At 36.4% G+C, this 20,139-nt stretch overlaps 1 protein-coding gene across 3 annotated transcripts in view; it reads right to left on the reverse strand.

The window, feature by feature from the left end:
* The window catches only part of LOC136037943 (uncharacterized), a 70,740-nt gene that overhangs the window by 14,177 nt on the left and 36,424 nt on the right, over positions 1–20,139 (reverse strand). For all 3 annotated transcript variants that reach the window (XM_065720817.1, XM_065720818.1, XM_065720816.1), the window contains exons 6-8: positions 19,827–19,963; positions 15,200–15,293; positions 7,528–7,734 (exon numbers count right to left, since the gene is read on the reverse strand). In XM_065720817.1, the coding sequence (XP_065576889.1) occupies positions 7,528–7,734; positions 15,200–15,293; positions 19,827–19,963 (438 nt within the window). The remainder of the gene's footprint in view (positions 1–7,527; positions 7,735–15,199; positions 15,294–19,826; positions 19,964–20,139) is intronic.

The raw sequence follows: 20,139 nt of genomic DNA on the forward strand, positions 1-20,139 counted from the left end.
GGACAAAATTAGTTTGGGCTGTATATTTGCACATTGGGATGGGGGGTGTTGGTAAAGTACATCAGGTCTGCATGCAAAAGGTGTTAGCTACAATTATTGTGCATATTATGAAGTAAGAATGATTTTCTAACTTCAACACTGTCTAAATACTTTACCCGTCCACCCCTCTAATGTGCAAGTATATAGCCTAAAATTATATACTTCCCATTTATTCCGTAACTTGTTTTTGTGGGCATGAAACCGGTTTTCTCAGATCTAATCTAAAAGTAATCTTGAGGGTGTTTCGTTTGATTAGCCAGTAGCTCTTTTTATTAATAAAAAGTGGCATATTAGTGGCAAAAAGTGGATCCCACCAAATCAGAGTAAAGATCTAATATAAAAGTAATTCTTGAGGGTGTTTCGTTTCATCACCCAGTAGCTCTTTTTATTAATAAAAAGTGGCATATTAGGGGCAAAAAGTGGATCCCACCAAATCAGAGTAAAGGCAAAATTTGTAACACCCAACTTAAAAGTTCCGACTGAAAACGCAGCTTTGAGATATATTGAGATACGAAGGCATTGTATAAAAGTTTCACATTGCAGATAAGCCCATTATCTCTCTAAGCCTTTTTTCATCCCAAACAATTTTTTTATCCCCAATTTCAGATGAATCCCCCTCCACCAATCCTCAACTCCACACTTCCTTATTTTTGTTTCAGATCCGCAATTTCCCGCTCTACTCTCCATTCTTCTGATTTTGGACCAAATCCATACCTATTCCCCATCATGCAATCGAAAAAATTCGGAAATCTCTGTTTATTTCCCTCTGGTCAAAATTCCTTATATCAATACCCTAAAGGTTCAAGACTTCTTTTAAAATTATTGGCGGGTATAAATTATGTGTAAAAAAAAAATTAGAACCACAAATGGGGCAGTTAATTACGACTTAGGCGGATATGGTAGCAAGTATGCAATCCGCTTATGTATTCTGAAGGGCACAGAAAAAAAAAACAAAACAAACATAATTAAGATTGTGTTAATATAACCATATTTCTTCTCCTTAATTCAGAATAAGTCTCTGGCAGGGGATTACTTTTTCATGCAAATTCTTATCAGTGGTTAGGTCTGCTTTTCCTATACCATCCGTACCTCTGCTTATAGCCAAAACTCGTCGATAAAACATTGGAGGCATGTGATCAAGCAGTATCTTGAGCATGATGAGTTAGGACTCCGACGTTCAGGTCCATTTATCGTTCAATAATATTTGCATGACATACTAAATATAAAAATATATAGCAGAAAGACAAGCTTGTTTTGCACAGATATAAAACAACAAAAGAAATAAGTGGATAGTCAATGAAAGAAAAATATGACAAAGAAGAAAAAAATAGACATAGTATTAATTACTCACCGCGCCACAGCCTACCTGACGATACAGAAAAAAGAAAGCAATAGAACAACAAGAGGGAAATCAAGACCCGATAAAAGACCCAAAACAAAAAAGGATTAAATAAAGAGCAATAACTAATAAGTGTCCAAAAGGAATGACTTTAACTCATTTTTTGAATTTTCAAATGACAAATCTAGATATAAAGCAGACTCAAACCGGTTCCATTCAGCTACGACACTGTTTCTTAAAGGAAAACGGTACCTCTCTGATATTATCAATAGCTGGCAGAGTTTGCATACATTGCGAGTTAAATGTGAAGATGGCACAGCAACTGGGAACAAATCAAAAGAAAAGAAATAGCTAGACAGTGTCAGAAGATCATGCTTAACTTTTGAAAAATAACGAATGAAAAGTAACTACCAGTTCAACTGGAAGAATATCCAATAAGCAATATAAAGTCTCTGTAGAGGCCTTGCAGAGAAAAGACGCTGGGGAAGAAAGACAACTTATTAAAATACGAAGCGCCTTATTTTGTTGTATTTGAAGTGGAATAAAATGGGATCTGAAAGTATTCAAGAAAATAAGTGGACAGTAATTTAGGTAAGGATGATCAATAAATAGAACGCATAGCTTCCAGAGGCAACACGAATTTTATACGGTGCATAATACCTACGTTCCTCCCAAGCTTCAATCTTCCACTATTAATATGTGGCTTACAACTTAAATTCAAGTCAACTAGTAGGCCTAACTAACGAAAAGTATCAACACGTGTTATCTGTACTTACCACAGAAGACTTAATCAACTTCAGACCTGGAAGTGCCCGTGATGTACGTGAATATACTATAAATTTAGTTTTAACAGTGTTCAGAGCTAGCCTATTTGTTGTAAACCATGCTACTAGTCTATCAAATGCAAGAGGTAAATTATATTAGACAAAGTCTTTAACAATTCCAGAAACAACACAGGAATGTCATAAGTGAGGAGTACGGTCAGCCCTAGGTCCAGAATTGAATTACTAATGTCACTAACATAAATTAGAAACAATAGAGGGCCTAGACCTGAACCTTGGGGTACTCAAACTTTATTGGACTGGTTCGAAGACACTGATTCAATATCGCCCCCGTCAATACACTGAACTCTATCACTTAAAACAGAAGGCAAGATGTGATAATACCGAGCCTTTTCATGGTATTTTTTTTTTAAATAAATATCCAAAATGACTACGTAATTGAAGCTCAAATTGAAAACTGAACACTAAAATTCCAATAATTAATAAATTTATGGACGTCCAAGCTAATTAAACCCTAAGACACCATTCTAAACAGAAACCTTTCCAATACCCACGACATTTCTTATAACCATAGCTTTCCCTGTACCCAAAAAGGCCAAATTACTGCAACATGTTCAGTACAGGAACCAAACCCCCCAGACCCATACCTTCCATGTGGTCTACACAGATAGAGCACCGATCCTTAGCCGCCAGTCCAGCGAACGACTTCAGCTGATCAAGTTTGTCCTCAGTGTCAGCAATCCAGCCCCATTCAGACCAGTCATCCAAAAACTCTTAAACAAATTCAGTGATGTCTTTGAGGGCATAGGGACACTAACTGGAACCTGCAAGATATATCTGAAAGAGGATGCAATCCCTACTATACAACCGCCGAAACGGGTTCCTTTTGCACTACAAGCTAAGTTCAAAGAGGAGTTAGACAGACTGGAGTCACTTGGAGTCATAGAAAAAGTGACAAAGCCAACACAGTGGGTAAGTTCCTTGGTTCTGGTGAGAAAGGCAGATGGGTCACTCAGGATCTGTTTGGACCCTGTTGATTTAAACAGAGCAATTGAGAGACCGCATTACCCTATACCCTTATTTGATGAAGTAGCAGCAAAGTGCAAAGGTGCAAAGAAGTTCTTTAAGATGGATGCCCGAAATTGATACTGGTCGATGGTGTTGGACAAATCATCCTCTGAGTTGACAACATTCAACACCATGTACGGCCGGTATAAATGGAACCGATACCCATTCGGATTGATTTCAGCGCAGGACGAATACCAGCGAAAGATGGAGGAGGTCTTTACAGAACTGGATATCGGGCTGATCGTTGGTAAATATTGCAGGCATTGGTTGTAGTGATGCTGAACATGACGCCAAGCTGAGGGCAGTACTCCAAGCCGCAAGAGACAAGGGAGTGCGGTTCAACAAAGAAAAATGTGTTTTCGACACTACTTCCATCACCTACTTTGGACACAGACTGAAAACAAGCGGCATCGCCCCAGACCCAGAGAAAACCCAGGCGTTAGAAAACATGCCCGCACCCCGAAACCAGGAGGAACTACAGACATTATTAGGAATGTACAATTACTTGTCTAGATACATCCCAACCTGGCTACACTGAGTTTCAGTTTCTTTTTTCTCAAAAAATGAGTTCATCGTTCTGTTTGCCTAGTTGCTGTCCACATGTCATTGTTATGAAGATGCCAAGCTGGGTGGTGAGTGGCACATGATGGATCATAGTTTGTATGTTTTTTTGAATTTGTCTGGCACTAGTTTGGGTGACATCTCCTCCTTAGGTGAGCGACTATTTCATCTTCAAAATAACCCAATTGATATTCTTAGTTTGATAAATAATTCAGTAGGTCAGTCTAACAAATCACCATCAAATCCCCATTTTTCAGTTAGTAGTAAATACATATCGGATTTAGATCGAGCATCCAAACGAGATGATAGATTCACTATACTTCAGCTTAATGTTCAGGGTCTTTGCTCTTCGTTTGATGAGTTGAAAAAAATAGTGCATAGTGGCCACCCTGACTTCATTGGTCTTTGTGAGACTTTCCTTGACTCGAAAAACGAATTCCTATTGCATCTCTCTGGGTGCAAGATGGAATATTTGAATCGAAGTAGGATGGCTAAAGATGGCCTTGCTGTTTATGTTTCGGAATATCTTCCGTACTCTGTTAGACATGACCTGTCAAGAAATGAAGAAGGAACTTTTGAATCCATATTTATTGAGAATAAAACCCAAGCTAAAACTTTGATTGTTGGTAAAATATACCGGTCTCCTAGTGGGTCTGTTCCCTCTTGAGGTCTTGGAAATAATCCAACTTCATTCATGTGAACTTGTAATTATGGGCGACTTCAACCTTAATTTGTGTGACCGGAGGTCATCCTCGTCCTTGGATTTTCTTTCGACAATAATCGCTTGTGGAACACTACCTTCTGCATGCAGTCCAACTCGCATAACTGACACTACTGCTTCTTTGCTTGATAATACTTTTTTCATCTTTGACCTTGGTGCGAAATTCTATACTGATGAGTGATATCTCAGACTATTTTCCTGTTTTTTCCATGTATGATTTTTCCGATTCGTTGCCAAGGAGGAGCCAAGAAGCAGGTTTTTTCTCTTTAAAATTTAATGGTCAGGGCTTGCATATTCTTAGGTCACGGTTGGCAGGCTGTTCGTGGAGTATTTCGAAAATGGATCTGACATAGATTCTTTGTTTAATTCGTTTTATGATTTTTTGAAAGAAGTTATCTTTGATACATGTGATGCACCCCAGCTGAATCCAGCATCGAAAAGAACAACCCCTTTGAATCCTTGGATGACCCCTGGACTCCTTAAAAATTGGAGGAAGAAAAATTATCTTTGGAAGGCTTACATGTGCTCTAAGCCATTTTCGCGTGATTCTCGGCTTCAACTTTTCAAAGCTTATAGAAGAGTTTACAATTCGCTTTGCCGAAGGGCTAAATCGTTATTTTATCATAGAAAATTCTCTGCGTGCGGTAAAGACATTAGGAAGACATGGCAAGTAATCAATTCTGTTATCAGGCCATCTTTTCTGCCTCCTTCTGTCCCTTCAAGTGTTGTGATTGACGGGAAAAATGTAGAGGGTGAGCTAAAAGTTCGAGATGCGTTTACTTCCTATTTTGCTAATATCGGCAAAACTACAGCCTCTTCTGTAAGTCCTTCTTCTTCTCTACCTGATTTTAGGTCTTATCTAGGACCATCTTGTCCTAGATCAATGGCATTGGAACCTGTCTCTGAAGCTGAAATAGTCAGAATTGTCAATTGTTTGAGGGGTTCTTCATCCTCTGGCCCAGACCGTATTCTGACTAAGATTGTCAAGTTCATTCTTCCTGTTATTGTGTGTGCCCTCACGAGACTTGTCAATCTTTCTTTTGAAAATGGTGTCTTCCCAAGTGCTCTAAAGCGTGCTCGTGCTATCGTCCTTTTTAAGGGTGGATCAAGGAATGATCCTGCAAATTACCGTCCCATATCTCTTTTATCAGTGTTTAGTAAAATTTTTGAAAAAGCTATGCTTTCTCGACTTCTTGATTTTCTTAATTCTAAACACTTTTTTCATGATTTTCAGTTTGGTTTTAGGGCGAAACACTCAACTGAGCATGCATGTGCAACTCTCTTGAATTATTTAAATTCAGTTCTTGACTCTGGTTTGATACCTGCTGCTCTTTTTCTTGATGTTCGAAAAGCGTTATAAGAGGGAATGCTTATTCATGGTTTCTATCATATTTATCTGGTCAAGTCATCTCGGTTCATCCGGACTTTTCTAATCCTTCTGGAATAGAGTTTGGCGTTCCACAAGGATCTGTCATTGGACCGATACTCTTTTTAATCTACGTGAATGACCTTATTAATGCGGTTAAAAAATTTAAAACCTACCATTTGCTGTCGTCTTTGTCAACCAGTATCCGTCACTAACTGTGACAAGAGTTTGTCCTTACCAGATACCAGATAGCTTTTGCTGATGACAGTACTCTAGGCATAACTGGTAGAACTGAGTCTGATCTTCGTTCAAGGATGATAGCCCTCTTTGAAAGAGATATCCAGTGGTTTGATGTAAATTATCTTGCCTTAAATGTCGGAAAGTCATGTTTTCTCATTTTCTCCAGAGTCTCAAAGACTTGCCCTGATTTAAATGAAATAAATGTATCAAGAGGTTCTCTAAGTAGACCTAAGGATCGTTACGTTCGATTCCTAGGCATCTTGCTTGACGAAAATCTTTCGTTCAAGCATCATATTGACCTGATTAAAATGAAAGTCTCCGGGAGTCTCAGAATCCTTAGAAAGCTCAAATATATATTTCCAGGGTCGATTCTTAGAATCTTGTTCTGCAGCCTAGTTCAGTCTTATGTTTCATATTGTTCTGTTATTTGGATGTCAACTTTTCCCTCGTCTCTGAAGCCACTTTCAAAACTTTATGATAAAGCAAGGACTCTTATTCAGGAAACTAACCGATTTTCACTTAAACCCTTGCTTGATTTGAAATCTCTCTATTTTCTTTCTTGTTCTTCCTTCATTTTTTTACAGTTGCACGGCCATCTTCCTGCTGTCCTATGTAATAATATATCTTTTGTTTCTGATCAATCGACTTATCATCTCCGCACTTCCAACAATTTACTGGTTCTTCACACACCGTCAGTTAGGTCTGACTTCAACCCTCTGACAGCTTGCAACAGGATCTGGAACACCCTCCCAGAGTTCGTACGAAGCTGCCACTCGTTTGGTATGTTCAAAAATTATGTTAGAGATTTTCTAGCTAGTAAATAATTTTGTTTGTTGTTGTTTTTTTGTCTCTTTTTTTTATATTCCGGTTTCCCTTGGAGTTGATGTCTCTGGATTGAGTTGGATATTTAATTGAGTTGGTGAAATCATGTGCTACCCCCTGCCTAGCTTGTCATTTTTTGGAGATTATTAAGGTGGGCGGCTCAATTTTGTTTATATTTTTTTTTGGTATTTTTTTCTCCCCTGTTCTTTCCCGGCCATGGAGCCTTATGGGGGAGATTGTCTTGAAGCATTTTTTTGTTTATGGATTTTATTGTTAAATAAAGAACTCAGAACTCAAAATTTGAAGACGTAGCTATTTGTTTTTGGCTTGTTAATAGTATTTATCAATTAATAAACACAACTTCAGCTCCAAAAAAGGTTCAGAAGGCAAAAGTTCATTTGGAATAAGGGAAAAAAACAATAGGACTTACATAGGGTAATTACTCAAGAGAAGCCGACATGGTAATGTGTATAAATTTACTCTCATATTGCTCTATTGCCCACTGCTCTATTGCTAGCTTTTTCATAAATTCAATGGAAGGAAAATGATAATTTGAAGAAGAGAAAAAATAAATAAAATAAAAAATCACCTTCTGCTGTTCACTTATTTGAAAAGAGGGAGCAAATAGCTCAGAGTGAGACTTAATTCTAATTTTCGCTTTTTCATTTTGCAAATGCATTTCATTCGCTTCATGCAGACACTTATCTGCCGAGTACTTATTTTCTGAATTTATTGCACCATGAGTAAATTCCAGAGAGGATGATTCAGGATCTACTGAAGCAGCAACAGGCACATCCTGCGAAATAAATAAAAACAGGTTAAGTTGAAAAAGATAATACATAGAATAAGTAAAAACAGCACCCAAAAAATATCATACCTGCTCATTGAGGGAAGGTAAAGGGGAGTGGGGTATTTTCTTGAGATCCTTACAATGGACAGTTCTTCGCCTAAATAGAAAAATCAGTGGCGTGTACCCTCCCCCCCAATATTTAACAATTCTACCACCGGACTTATGTGCACATATGTAGGCTATGTCAGACGTCAAATTAAAAGTCTAATAACAGTCGTAAATGCACAAGACCGAACCTCTGAGTCATTTAGAAAGGATATATCTTTCTTCAGGGTAGGGGAAGGACGGTGTACGTGGTTCTGATATCCAAAGAAAGTAAAATTTTCGGTCTAAAAATCCAGATTCCAAAGTGGTTTTAGGAGCTTCAGCCAGTACTTTCAGTGTCAGTTCCTCATATAGATCCTAAGAAAGAGATCCAACCCCTCTCGTGTGTAGATATGATACTCCACAATGAAAACGATAGTATGAGCTGAAAATTGTAAGAGTCAAAGTGATCAGAGGGGTGCTACCCCTCCCCCCCCCCAACACGTCGTATTTTCCCAAAACATACCGAATAAAAAAATTTGAGACAGTCATTTCATTCAAAATAGTCCAAGATCATATAACAAGGCTTTTGGGGTTGACACAAACTAACAGGGCCTGAGGGCAAGGGTTGTAAGTTATACCCCCGGGTCATTCAAGATTCTTATGAAAGGGAGGGTTTTATAAACTTTAGACGTGGCTCATTTGGTAAAAATTAGAAGTTCTAGTTCATTTTTAACAGTCAATAGTGATGGAAGTCAACTAGCCCCCCCCAAAAAGAAGACAAACTACCCCTCTTTTCACCAAACGTATCTGATTGAAATTGTGTGATGGTAATTTTGTTTAAAATAGTCCAAAGAACATATAACAATGCCTCCAGGGTTGGCACAGCCCCCCAGAGCCCAGGGCAAGGGCTTTAAGTTACGTCCTGGGGTATATAAGGTTTTTATGGAATGGATAGTCGTATTAAATTCAGATTGGTGTCATTTGATTTTATATTGGAAGTTATGGTGTCCTTTTTATGAGTCAAAGTGATTTGAGAGAAATCAGGGCAAGCGTTGCAAGTTATGAAATTTGTTCATTGTTTAAATATAGTATATGTTATTGATAGAAGGTATGCATGTTTGACTTCTACTTTCCCAAAATACGAAGGGCATTAAGATGAGTCTTTCAGGGAACGTTGAACTGAATCTTAACAAGTTGTGTATATGGGTTGCCAAAAGGGTGTAACTCAGGAATAACTGAGTAGATTAATTTGGAATTTTCAGGAAATGAGAAGGGAGATGATCAATTGACCAAACCGGCAATATTTGCCGCTACTACTACCAAAACTACCACTGCTTCTAATGCTACCACAAGTACTATTACTACTACCACTACTATCATTAAAACTACTACTTCTGTAGCAAGTACTGCTAAGGCTGACGATATTGAAAAAAGATCTGAGGAAATATTGAGGGGAAAGTTGAACTAAATCAAAACATACTATGTGTATACAGATTGCTGATACAGGCGTATCAGCAATATTTTTGAAACGGCTTATCTTATCAAGAGGAAACTTCAGGGGCATCATGAGTGGGATGTTGTAAAATTTGAGATAACATTGATGACAAATTCGAACTAACAAAAGACACTATGTGCATTTAGATTGTCAAAATAACGTATCTTAAGAATTGATTTGTGTATTAAGTTGGAATACTCAGATAATACTTAAAGAGGAAGATCAATTGACCAAAAGGCAATATGTGGACGTTACTACTAATACTACTGCTACTACAACATTTATTAGTTCTGCTACTACTATTACTATTGCCCCGACTACTACTTCTACTGCAACTACTTGTAAGTTTAAGAGTATTAAGATGAAAATTTCAAAAAGTAAATAAATATACAGGTTATCAAAAGAACAAATTGACAGTAACATAGCAATGGCTAGTTGTATTAAGTTGAGAAGTTATACTACTACTGTGACTACTATTATAACTATACCTAAGGTATAAAGGCTAAATTTTCAGAGAATATTTCTGAAAATTTCTGTTGTACGGATGATAACCTGCCATCCGTATACAGGTTGTCAAAAGGATGTATCAGCAATATCTTAGGAACAGTTTCGTGCGTGAAATTAAAACTTACAACGCTTATTGTGGGGGATGTTGAACTAACCAAAAGACACTATTTGCATCATAATACTACTGCGTCTACTCCTAAAACTACTATTATAGCTACTAATATTATTACTGCTACTGCTACTACTAAAGCTAAGACTAATAGTGGTACTGCTACTACTATAACCACTGGTGCTACTACTGCCAATAAACCTAAGGGTATTAAGGTGAAACTTTTGGGAATGTTGTAACTGTATTGAAATAAATTGAAACAAAGGTTGCTCACAAAGGTTGTCAAGAGGATATATCAGCAATGCTTCAGGACCGGTTGATGGCATTAATTTAAAAATTTCATCGTGTGTTGAAGGGGATATTGAAAAAAGGGTGCACCCTTTCAGGGTAAGTTGTGACAGATTTTGAACTAGCCTGAAGAAACTATGTGCGTACTTTTGATACTACTTCTATGAATACTGTAACTAATGGCACTAATGGCATTTAGTTGAAACATTTAGGGGGAGTTTCAATAAAACAAAAAAACTATAGGTATGCAAGCGTTAAAAGGGCATATAAGCAATATAATAGGCAGCGCTGCTCTATCATAGCTAGTAATATCATTGATATTTTAAAAGAGCTAATTTGATTGGAGATCCAAATTTCAAACACCCTTTTTAAGAGTCAAAAGCGTTTGGAGGGCAATCAGCCCTCACATTAGCTCATGATTTTCCAAACACTTCCAATCAAAATTTAAGATAGCCATTTTGTTTAGCACAGCTGAACGGTCTTGTAACTGTATCTCAATGGCTATTGCGCAGGTCAAATCCCCACAGTTACGCGATTTGCCCATTATGTTTAAAAGTAAATCTTGCTTTAAAATCAAATCAAAAAGCACTGTGTTTATGCTGGTTGCCAGTTCCAACTTTCGGAGCTGCTTCTATTACTACTTCTGTTCTTAAAATTTAACTATGCTCTGTCAAAGAGCATAGAAAGATTTTTTTTGGGGAATGATATCAAGTTTTATTTTTCAGGCCAACTAAAGGATAAACTAAACACCACTATTTGTGTCCAGATTTTTAAAAGAGTTTATGTTGTTCAAACTTGTTGAAAAAGATTCTTCGGCATACAAATAGCAGGCTAAACTATAAATTCTTAAAGAACAAGAGATAAGAGCTCATATGGCACTTGTGACAATGCCAGAAGAGCTAAGAGCCAAGAGCTCATATGGTATGAGCTCTAACAAAATTCTAAGAATCAATAGATTGCTTTAAAAGGAAAATCAGAGGCTTAGTGCCGGTCGGGATTTAAATAAGAGCTCTGAGTCACGATGTCCTTCTAAATATCAAAATTCATTAAGATTCGATCAACCACTCCTAAGTCATAAATACCTTATTTTTTCTAATTTTTCCTCTCACTTTAGCCCCCCAGATGATTGAATCTGGGAAAACGACTTTATCAAGCCAGTTTGTGCAGCTCCCTGACACGCCTACCAATTTACATCGTCCTAGCACGTCCAGAAGCACCAAACTCGCTAAAGCACTGAACCCCTCCCCCCAAAGAGAGCAAATCCAGTACGGTTACGTCAATCACGTATCTACAACATTTGCTTATTCTATCCACCAAGCTTCATCCCAATTCCTCCACTCTAAGCGTTTTCCAAGATTTCCGATATCCCCCTCCAAATCCCCCCCCGAATGTCAACAGATCTGGTTGGGATTTGAAATAAGAGCTCTGAGACATGAATTCCTTCTAAATATCAAATTTCATTAAGATCCGGTCAACCATTCTTAAGTTAAAAATGCCTCAATTTTTCCAAATTAACACCCCCCCCCCGCTGCTCCAAAGAGAACAGATCCGTTCCAATTATGTCAATCACGTATCTAGAACTTGCGCTTATTCTTCTCATCAAGTTTCATCCCGATCTCTCCACTCTAAGCGTTTTCCAAGATTTCTGTTTCCCTCCTCCAACGCCATATGTCCCCAGATCCAATTCGAGTCAAAAATAGAGCATCTGAGACATAAGATCCTTCTATATATCAAGTTTCATTAAGATCCAATCACCTATTCGTAAGATAAAAATTCCTCAATTTTCACGTTTTCCAAGAATCCCGGTTTCCCTCTCCAACTCCCCCCAATGTCAAAGGATCTGGTCAGAATTTAAAATGAGAGCTTTAAAGCACAAGATCATTCTAAATATCAAATTTCATTAAGGTCTGATCACCCGTTCGTAAGTTACAAATGCCTCATTTTTCCGAATTATCCCTCCCCCCCAACTCCACCAAAGAGAGCGGTTCCGGTCCGGTTATGTCAGTCAGGTATCTTCAACTTGTTTTTATTCTTCCCATCCAGTTTTATCCTGATCTCTCCGCTTTAAGTATTTTCTAAGATTTCCGGTCGCCTCCCCAATGACGCTGGATCCGGTTGAGATTTAAAATAAGAGATCTGAGTTACGAGGTCCTTTTAAATATAAAGTTTAATGAAGATTTGATCACTCCTTCGTAAGTTAAAAATAGGTCATTTTTTCTAACTTTTCAGAATTAGCCCCCCTCCCAAATTCCCCCCAAATAGAGCGGATCCGTTTCAATTATGTCACTCACGTATCTAAGATTTCTGCTTATTTTTCACACCAAGTTTCATCCCGACCCCTCCACTGTAAGCGTTTTCCATGATTTTAGGCCCCCCCCTACCCCCAATGCCACCAGATCCGGTCAGGATTTAAAATAAGAGCTTTGAGACACGATATCCTTCTAAACATCAAATTTCATCGAGATCCGATCACCTGTTCGTAAGTTAAAATACCTCATTTTTTCTAATTTTTCAGAATTAACCCCCCCAGCTACCCCAAAGAGGGCATCCGGTTACTTCAATCACGTATCTAGGACTTGTACTTATTTTTCCCACCAAGTTTCATCCCTATCCCTCCACTCTAAGTGTTTTCCAAGGTTTTAGGTTTCCCCTCCCAACTCCCCCCAATGTCACCAGATCCGGTCGGGATTTAAAATAAGAGCTCTTAGACACGATATTCTTTCAAAAATCGAATTTCATTAGGATCTGATCAACCGTTCGTAAGTTAAAAATACTTCATTTTTTCTATTGTTTTTTCCGAATTAACCGCCCCCCCCCCAGATGGTCAAATTGGGAAAACGACTATTTCTAATTTAATCTGGTCCGCTCCCTGATATGCCTGCCAAATTTCATCGTCCTAGCTTACCTGGAAGTGCCTAAAGTAGCATAACCGGGACAGACAGACCGACAGACCGACAGAATTTGCGATTGCTATATGTCACTTGGTTAATACCAAGTGCCATAAAAACCAAAAACACTTAAACTATTATTTTCTCTTTCCCTGAAAAGACTATGTCAATATAAAACGAACAGAAATTAATTAAAAAAGCTTTTTCCACAAAATAAGTTTTTCAAAGAAAAGTAAAGAACTCCATTAAATCAAAATGAGCAAAAATAAATGAAATAATCTACCAAGCGTAAAACTCCCACAAATCAGCATCAATAAATAAATGAATCCCAAACGAACAGAAATTACAATAAATAACCAAGTCAAATTCAAAACGAACAGAAATTACAATAAATAACCGAGTCGAACTTAAAACGAGCAGAAATTAACATGAGTAGGGCTCGAAACCCATATGCCTTCCCAGGCCAGAACATAATTTGCACTTCACTGAAAAAAAAATTAAATGTTTTCACTATTATAACTATAATAAATTAAATATTATCAACATTTTAAGGAATTAATATCAGCATATCATGAAAAGAGAAATCACCAATGCAACAGCACAAACACAAACACACACACAAAAAAAAAAAAAAAAAAAAAAAAAAAAAAAAAAAAAAAAAAAAAAAAAAAAAAAAGAGAGACAGAAGGAGAAAAGGAAGCCTGTTTTCCTAAATTAGTGATTAATATAGACCAGCACTTGATTGAGGCCTTAACCCTACTCATCCACACAATCACATAGGTCAAACAGCATAGCCATACACAATCAACCATAAAGAATAATTCATGGACAGGCAGTCATGTCGTCAATAAGTATAAGTCGTCATTTACCAAACAAAAGAAAAAAAGAGAAATCACCAATGCAACAGCACAAACACACACACACAAAAAAAAAAAAAAAAAAAAAAAAAAAAAAAAAAAAAAAAAAAAAAAAAAAAAAAAAAAAAAAAAAGAAGACAGAAGGAGAAAAGGAAGACTGTTTTCCTAAATTAGTGATTAATATAGACCAGCACTTGAATGAGGCCTTAACCCTACTCATCCATACAATCACATAGGTCAAACAGCATAGCCACACACAATCAACTATAAAGAATAATCCATGGACAGGCAGTCATGTCGTCAATAAGTATAAGTCGTCATTTGAAGATCCGATCACTCCTTCGTAAGTTAAAAATACGTCATTTTTTCTAATTTTTCAGAATTAACCCCCACCCCAATAGAGCGGATCCGTTCCAATTATGTACATCACGTATCTAAGACTTCTGCTTATTTTCCCCAAAAAGTTTCATCTCGATCCCTCCAATCTAAGTATTTTCCATGATTTTAGGTTCCCCCCCCCGAACTCACCCCAATGCACCAGATCCGGTAAGGATGTAAAATAAGAGCTTTGAGACACGATATCCTTCTAAATATCAAATTTCATTGAAATCCGATCACCCATTCGTAAGTTAAAAATACCTCATTTTTTCTAATTTTTTAGAATTAACCCCCCCCCCCACCAACTACCCTAAAGAGAGCAGATCCGTTCCGGTTATGTCAATCATGTATCTAGGACTTGTGTTTATTTTTCCCACCAAGTTTCATCCCGATCCCTCCACTCTAAGTGTTTTCCAAGATTTTAGGTTTCCCCCCTCCAACTCCCCGCAATGTCATCAGATCTGGTCAGTATTTAAAATAAGAGCTCTGAGACACAATATCATTCCAAACATCAAATTTCATTAAGATCCCATCACCTGCTCATAAGTTAAAAATACTTCATTTTTTCTATTTTTTCCGAATTAACTGGCCCCCCACTCCCCCTCCCAGATGGTCAAATCGGGAAAACTTCTTCTAATTTAATCTGGTCCGGTCCCTGATACGCTTGCCAAATTTCATCGTCCTAGCTTACCTGGAAGTGCCTAAAGTAGCAAAACCGGAACCGACAGACAGACCGACAGAATTTGCGATTGCTATATGTCACTTGGTTAATACCAAGTGCCATAAAAATCGTACACATCAAAATGTATAAATAAATATCTAAATGGGCAAAGAGCAAAATGAGAAAGAAAAGAGAACTCACTAATCTTCTTGCTGCTTCGTCTATTTTATTTTCAATTTCTTCCAAAGGTCTTTTTTTCTTAGGCGATACTTTTAGCGTGGATATTTCCCTATTTCTAAAATTAAAAACATATAATTGGGTTGGATCCGCAGCTCCCAGCAAATTCCTAATCTGAAAACAACCTGGTGAAACTATACAAAACTATACAACAGTTATTTGAAGGGGAGCGAATATTTTCAATTTAAAAACTGCATACACGGTAAGTTTCACTAAAGAAGACGAACTTTGTACTTTGGTCGTTTACTACATCTTTGAACATCATACGTGTTTTGAGCCTACCTTATATTTGTTACCTTATATTATTGTCGTTGAGCCTACGACCCTACTATATATTTTTCAGAGAAGTGCTGCTTAGATTTTATGTTTCGAGGAGCAGGGCAGAATATTTGTCTCTGGTCCTCTCAAAAAAGTATATACAATAATTTTTCCGACAAGGCTATTTAGCTAGCCAAAAATTAGTACGGATACACTATCACAAGTTAAATTAGCTCGAATCCAGATGCTTTATTAGCTCTGTAAGCTTTCAAATTAGCAGGGCTCGTTCTTGCAAATATTCCATAGCTGATTGAAAAAAAGAAAAAAAGTAAAGGGTGATATTAAAACCTAAAGCAAGCAAAACTGTGAATTTAAAAATGTACAGGAATTATTGAAGCTATAGGCTGGACAAAGAAAACCAATTGCTTGAGGGGCGGGGCTAGTGTGGCAGGGGAGATTATTCTCTCATCCCTAAAATAGCGACGAAGACCACACTGCCTTTCCATAACAAACACAAAGAAAGTTGAGACAATAGGGAATTTTTTTAAAGACAGCGGAAATCAATTCAGTGTATATTTCGGCCTTATGTCGAAGGGTCATCTTCAGCACAATACGAGAAAGAATACATACATACATATATATATATATATATATATATATATTTATATATTTCTTCCTCGTGTTGTGCTGAAGACGGCCCTTGGACATAAGACCGAAATATACACTGAATTGATTTCCACTATCTTGAAAAAACAAATCCCTATTGTTTCTACTTTGTGTTTGTTTCTCCTCCCTAGTTTTTCAAAGAATAAATATTTTATTATATTCATTGGAAAAAACCTAAAGAAAGCCAGTTTCCCCCTCCTCCCTTCCATCGGATTAAAAAAAAAAAATTCTTCCGTCTGTTTATCGGAGTTTATGTAGTAAATCCTTGCCTGATTTTGGTACAAAACAAAAATGACAAGAGTAAGAATAAGTATATATGTTTTTAAAGGGAGATATTTAAATACGAGATGGACATGAGCTAAAGGTTATCATTTAAAATAACAATGATATATTAAGAAAGAAAAAGGACAAAGATTAAAAGTAACATCAAAAAAGAAAACACGGTTTATTTGAATAAAATCTGCTTCCAATCTGATCAAATAGAAATATTTGATCAATAAAGCGTGGCCTAGCTAGGGGGACGGAAGGTTTTTTTTTCAAGAGAGAAAAAACAAAGACTAGATATTCCTTAAAGGCAGTTTCAAAATGATGAAACCAACTGAATTCTATATTTTCTGCCGCCCAATCCATATTCTTGCTTTTAAAATGCACCATGTGTCCAAGGTCACGCCATATAACTATACACGAATACATCGAACTTAACTCAGCCTATGTCAGTATTTTAGACTTTAAAATAGACCATGTGTCCAAGCTGACGCCATATTACTGTGCACGAATACATAGAACCTAACTCAGCATGTCATTTTTTTAGACTTTAAAATAGACCATGTGTCCAAGCTGACGCCATATTACTGTGCACGAATACATAGAACCTAACTCAGCATGTCATTTTTTTAGACTTTAAAATAGACCATATGTCCAAACTGACGCCATATTAATGTGCACGAATACATAGAACCTAACTCTAGCATGTCATTTTTTTAGACTTTAAAATAGACCATGTGTCCAAGCTGACGCCATATTACTGTGCACGAATACATAGAACCTAACTCAGCATGTCATTTTTTTAGACTTTAAAATAGACCATATGTCCAAACTGACGCCATATTAATGTGCACGAATACATAGAACCTAACTCTAGCATGTCATTTTTTTTAGACTTTAAAATAGACCATATGTCCAAGCTGACGCCATATTACTGTGCACGAATACATAGAACTTAACTCAGCCTATGTCATTTTTTCGGACTTTGAAATAGACCATGCGTCCAAGCTGACGCCATATTACTGTGCACGAATACATAGATCCTAACTCAGCATATGTCATTTTTTTAGACTTTAAAATAGACCATGTGTCCAAGCTGACGCCATATTACTGTGCACGAATACATAGAACCTAACTCAGCATATGTCATTTTTTTAAACTGCATCATATACTAGCCAAACTTTACTTTGACTCCAAACTTAACACCTATTATTTTAGTGTTATTCTGTTTCGAACAAGAAGCAACAAGCCTTCCGTTCTGCTAAAAAGAATGAGAGGAAGAGGAGGAACAACAGGGGGAGTGGCACGGGTTCACTTTGCACTTTCGACTTGTTTTTTTTTCAACAAATCAGGTCTTAGCTCACTTTAGTACCAATCTGGACTTCCGATTTGGACCAAGATATTTACGTATTGTTTCTTTTGTAAATGCTTAAAATGAAGTTAACAGTCCCTTGAAATTTCTAAAATGGTGCATCTCATTAACAAAAATTTGTAAAAAAACAACTTGTATATTATAGTTTCATGACTCATTCAAAGAACCCTGATCAACGGTAAAAAAAAACTGATAATGTCTCTCTCAGTTCAATACTTTATTATCTTGCCTCGGGCCAACTCTCTAATATCACTTCTTTAAAAGAGGAAACTCTAATTTTGTTAGCAATGAAAGCACTATTAAAGTTTGGGAGGTGTATGTGGTACCGATTGTTTGGCTCAATGCCTATTGCTGGAAAGTAAATAACAGAGTAAGCAATAAATTATGTTCTCAATAAAGTATGCAAATTATTTAGTCGTCGTTCCTGTTACATGGATAGTAACCGGTTATGATAATGACGTTCGCCCCGGCTCTAGAGTCCTGATGCTACTGTAGTAGTAGTAGTATGAGTACCTAAGGTTGTCAAAAGGGTATATCTGTGATATCTCAGGAAAGGGTAAGCGAATCGAATGGACGAAAAGGTGGGGACTTGTAAGGATGTCTTTGTTGGTAGAGGCCATGGTTGTATCGAGAAGTGGAGGGAGAGCCTTAATGCGTATTTATTTTTGAGGTGATAAGGGATGATAGATTATGCATGTTATGACTGTTTTTTAATAAGCGCGAACGAACTGAACTGAACTGAATCAAGTTGAAACTATCAGGACATTTTCAGGGGGATACTCGATTAATGCCTGTCTAACATCACAAACAGCAATAATTTTAAATAATAGATAGCAGCATTAAAGACTTCTAAGAAATTGGTTGTTATTTGGACATCAAAATTTTCCTGTTTATTATTATAAGAAAATGTTTGTATGATGGGGCTAGGAACCAGCGTGCGGTTTCATCACTTTTAGATTTAGTCTAAATTACATTCAAAACTTTGCCCGCTTGCTTTCTTTCTTCAATTGAGCTTTTCAAAAGAAAGCTTTCGCTAGAATGCTTTTAGAAAGCTTCACTAGAATACTTTTCTATTGTTTTATTTATTGTTTTTTTATTGTTTAAAAAAAAGAGTTGTGAGAAAGGGTCAAAATTTAGCGTAAAAAGCGGGGCGTTTAGGAGGGAACAGCCCATTTCGTATACGGAGTAATTTCTATTTGTTTTAAGTTTTAGTGTCGCTCCTTGCTTTCAGTTGAAAAAACTTGTTTTTTTTTATTTAATTACTGAAATGGTAAAACCTACTGCTTTAAAAAAAAACAGCATTTCTAACAGTTTAATTCGTGTTGTTAGCATTACATGTAGCAGAATGGACATCGTTGTTATAATATCTGTTGACAAAGTAAGCTGTTAAGTTTATATATGGCTTTTGGGTATCCAGCATATATGCCCTCTTTAAATGTGTATACGCGTAATCAAGGTTGCCACTGGTCTGTAGTGGATTAAATTCATGAGAATTTAGGGAGAGGGAACAAATTTATTTTTCCATATCTAAAGGGTTTCGAGAAATTTTTTATTTTATCGATGAAAATATATATATATATATATATATATATATATATATATATATATATATAAATATATATATATATATATATATATATATATATATATATATATATATATATATATATATATAGCATTTTTCAATGAAAATATCCCATAAAAGCTGTTTTTCAAAGTCTCAGAAAAAGATTTACGAATAATTTTAGAGGTTTTCTTCTTTGGTTACGCGTTTTTTGCAGTAATTTAGTGGGCTCTTCAAGCAATTTTTTTCTCTTACTGCTTATTTTTTATTTCTAATCTGAAAATTATTTAAAATAACTCGCAAGTCCTGGAAAAAACCAGCAATCTGTTAAAAAAAATGTCGCTTTAAAAACACAATAAATTACTGCAGGAAAACCATAATCACAAAACCACATCGCTAAATTAAGCTCTTTTTTTAGATCCCCTTAGGAATTACACTTTCATAAAAAATAGAAAGCCAATTTATACCTTTTCAAAAGTCTTTCATTGCAGCTTGATTCGTTTCCATTGCTACATTCATTTTGAATATTTAAAGCCACTGAATCAGGATTTTCACTTTTCTGCAAGTTAGGAGTATTCTTTTGATTTGCCACAGACCCCCGTGCCTAGGAAAAATATAAATTAAGTCATTTAAATCGTGTCTATCTAGACATGCAAACATATTGTCGTTTATTGCTTTTTTTATTTCTCCTGGAGGAATTTAACTGAACCTGGCAAGTCTAGCTTAAAAAAAAAAAAAAAAAAAAAAAAAAAAAAAAAAAAAAAAAAAAAAAAAAAAAAA

Source organism: Artemia franciscana, chromosome 17, assembly GCF_032884065.1.
Source record: "Artemia franciscana chromosome 17, ASM3288406v1, whole genome shotgun sequence".
Classification (NCBI taxonomy): Eukaryota; Metazoa; Arthropoda; class Branchiopoda; order Anostraca; family Artemiidae; genus Artemia; species Artemia franciscana.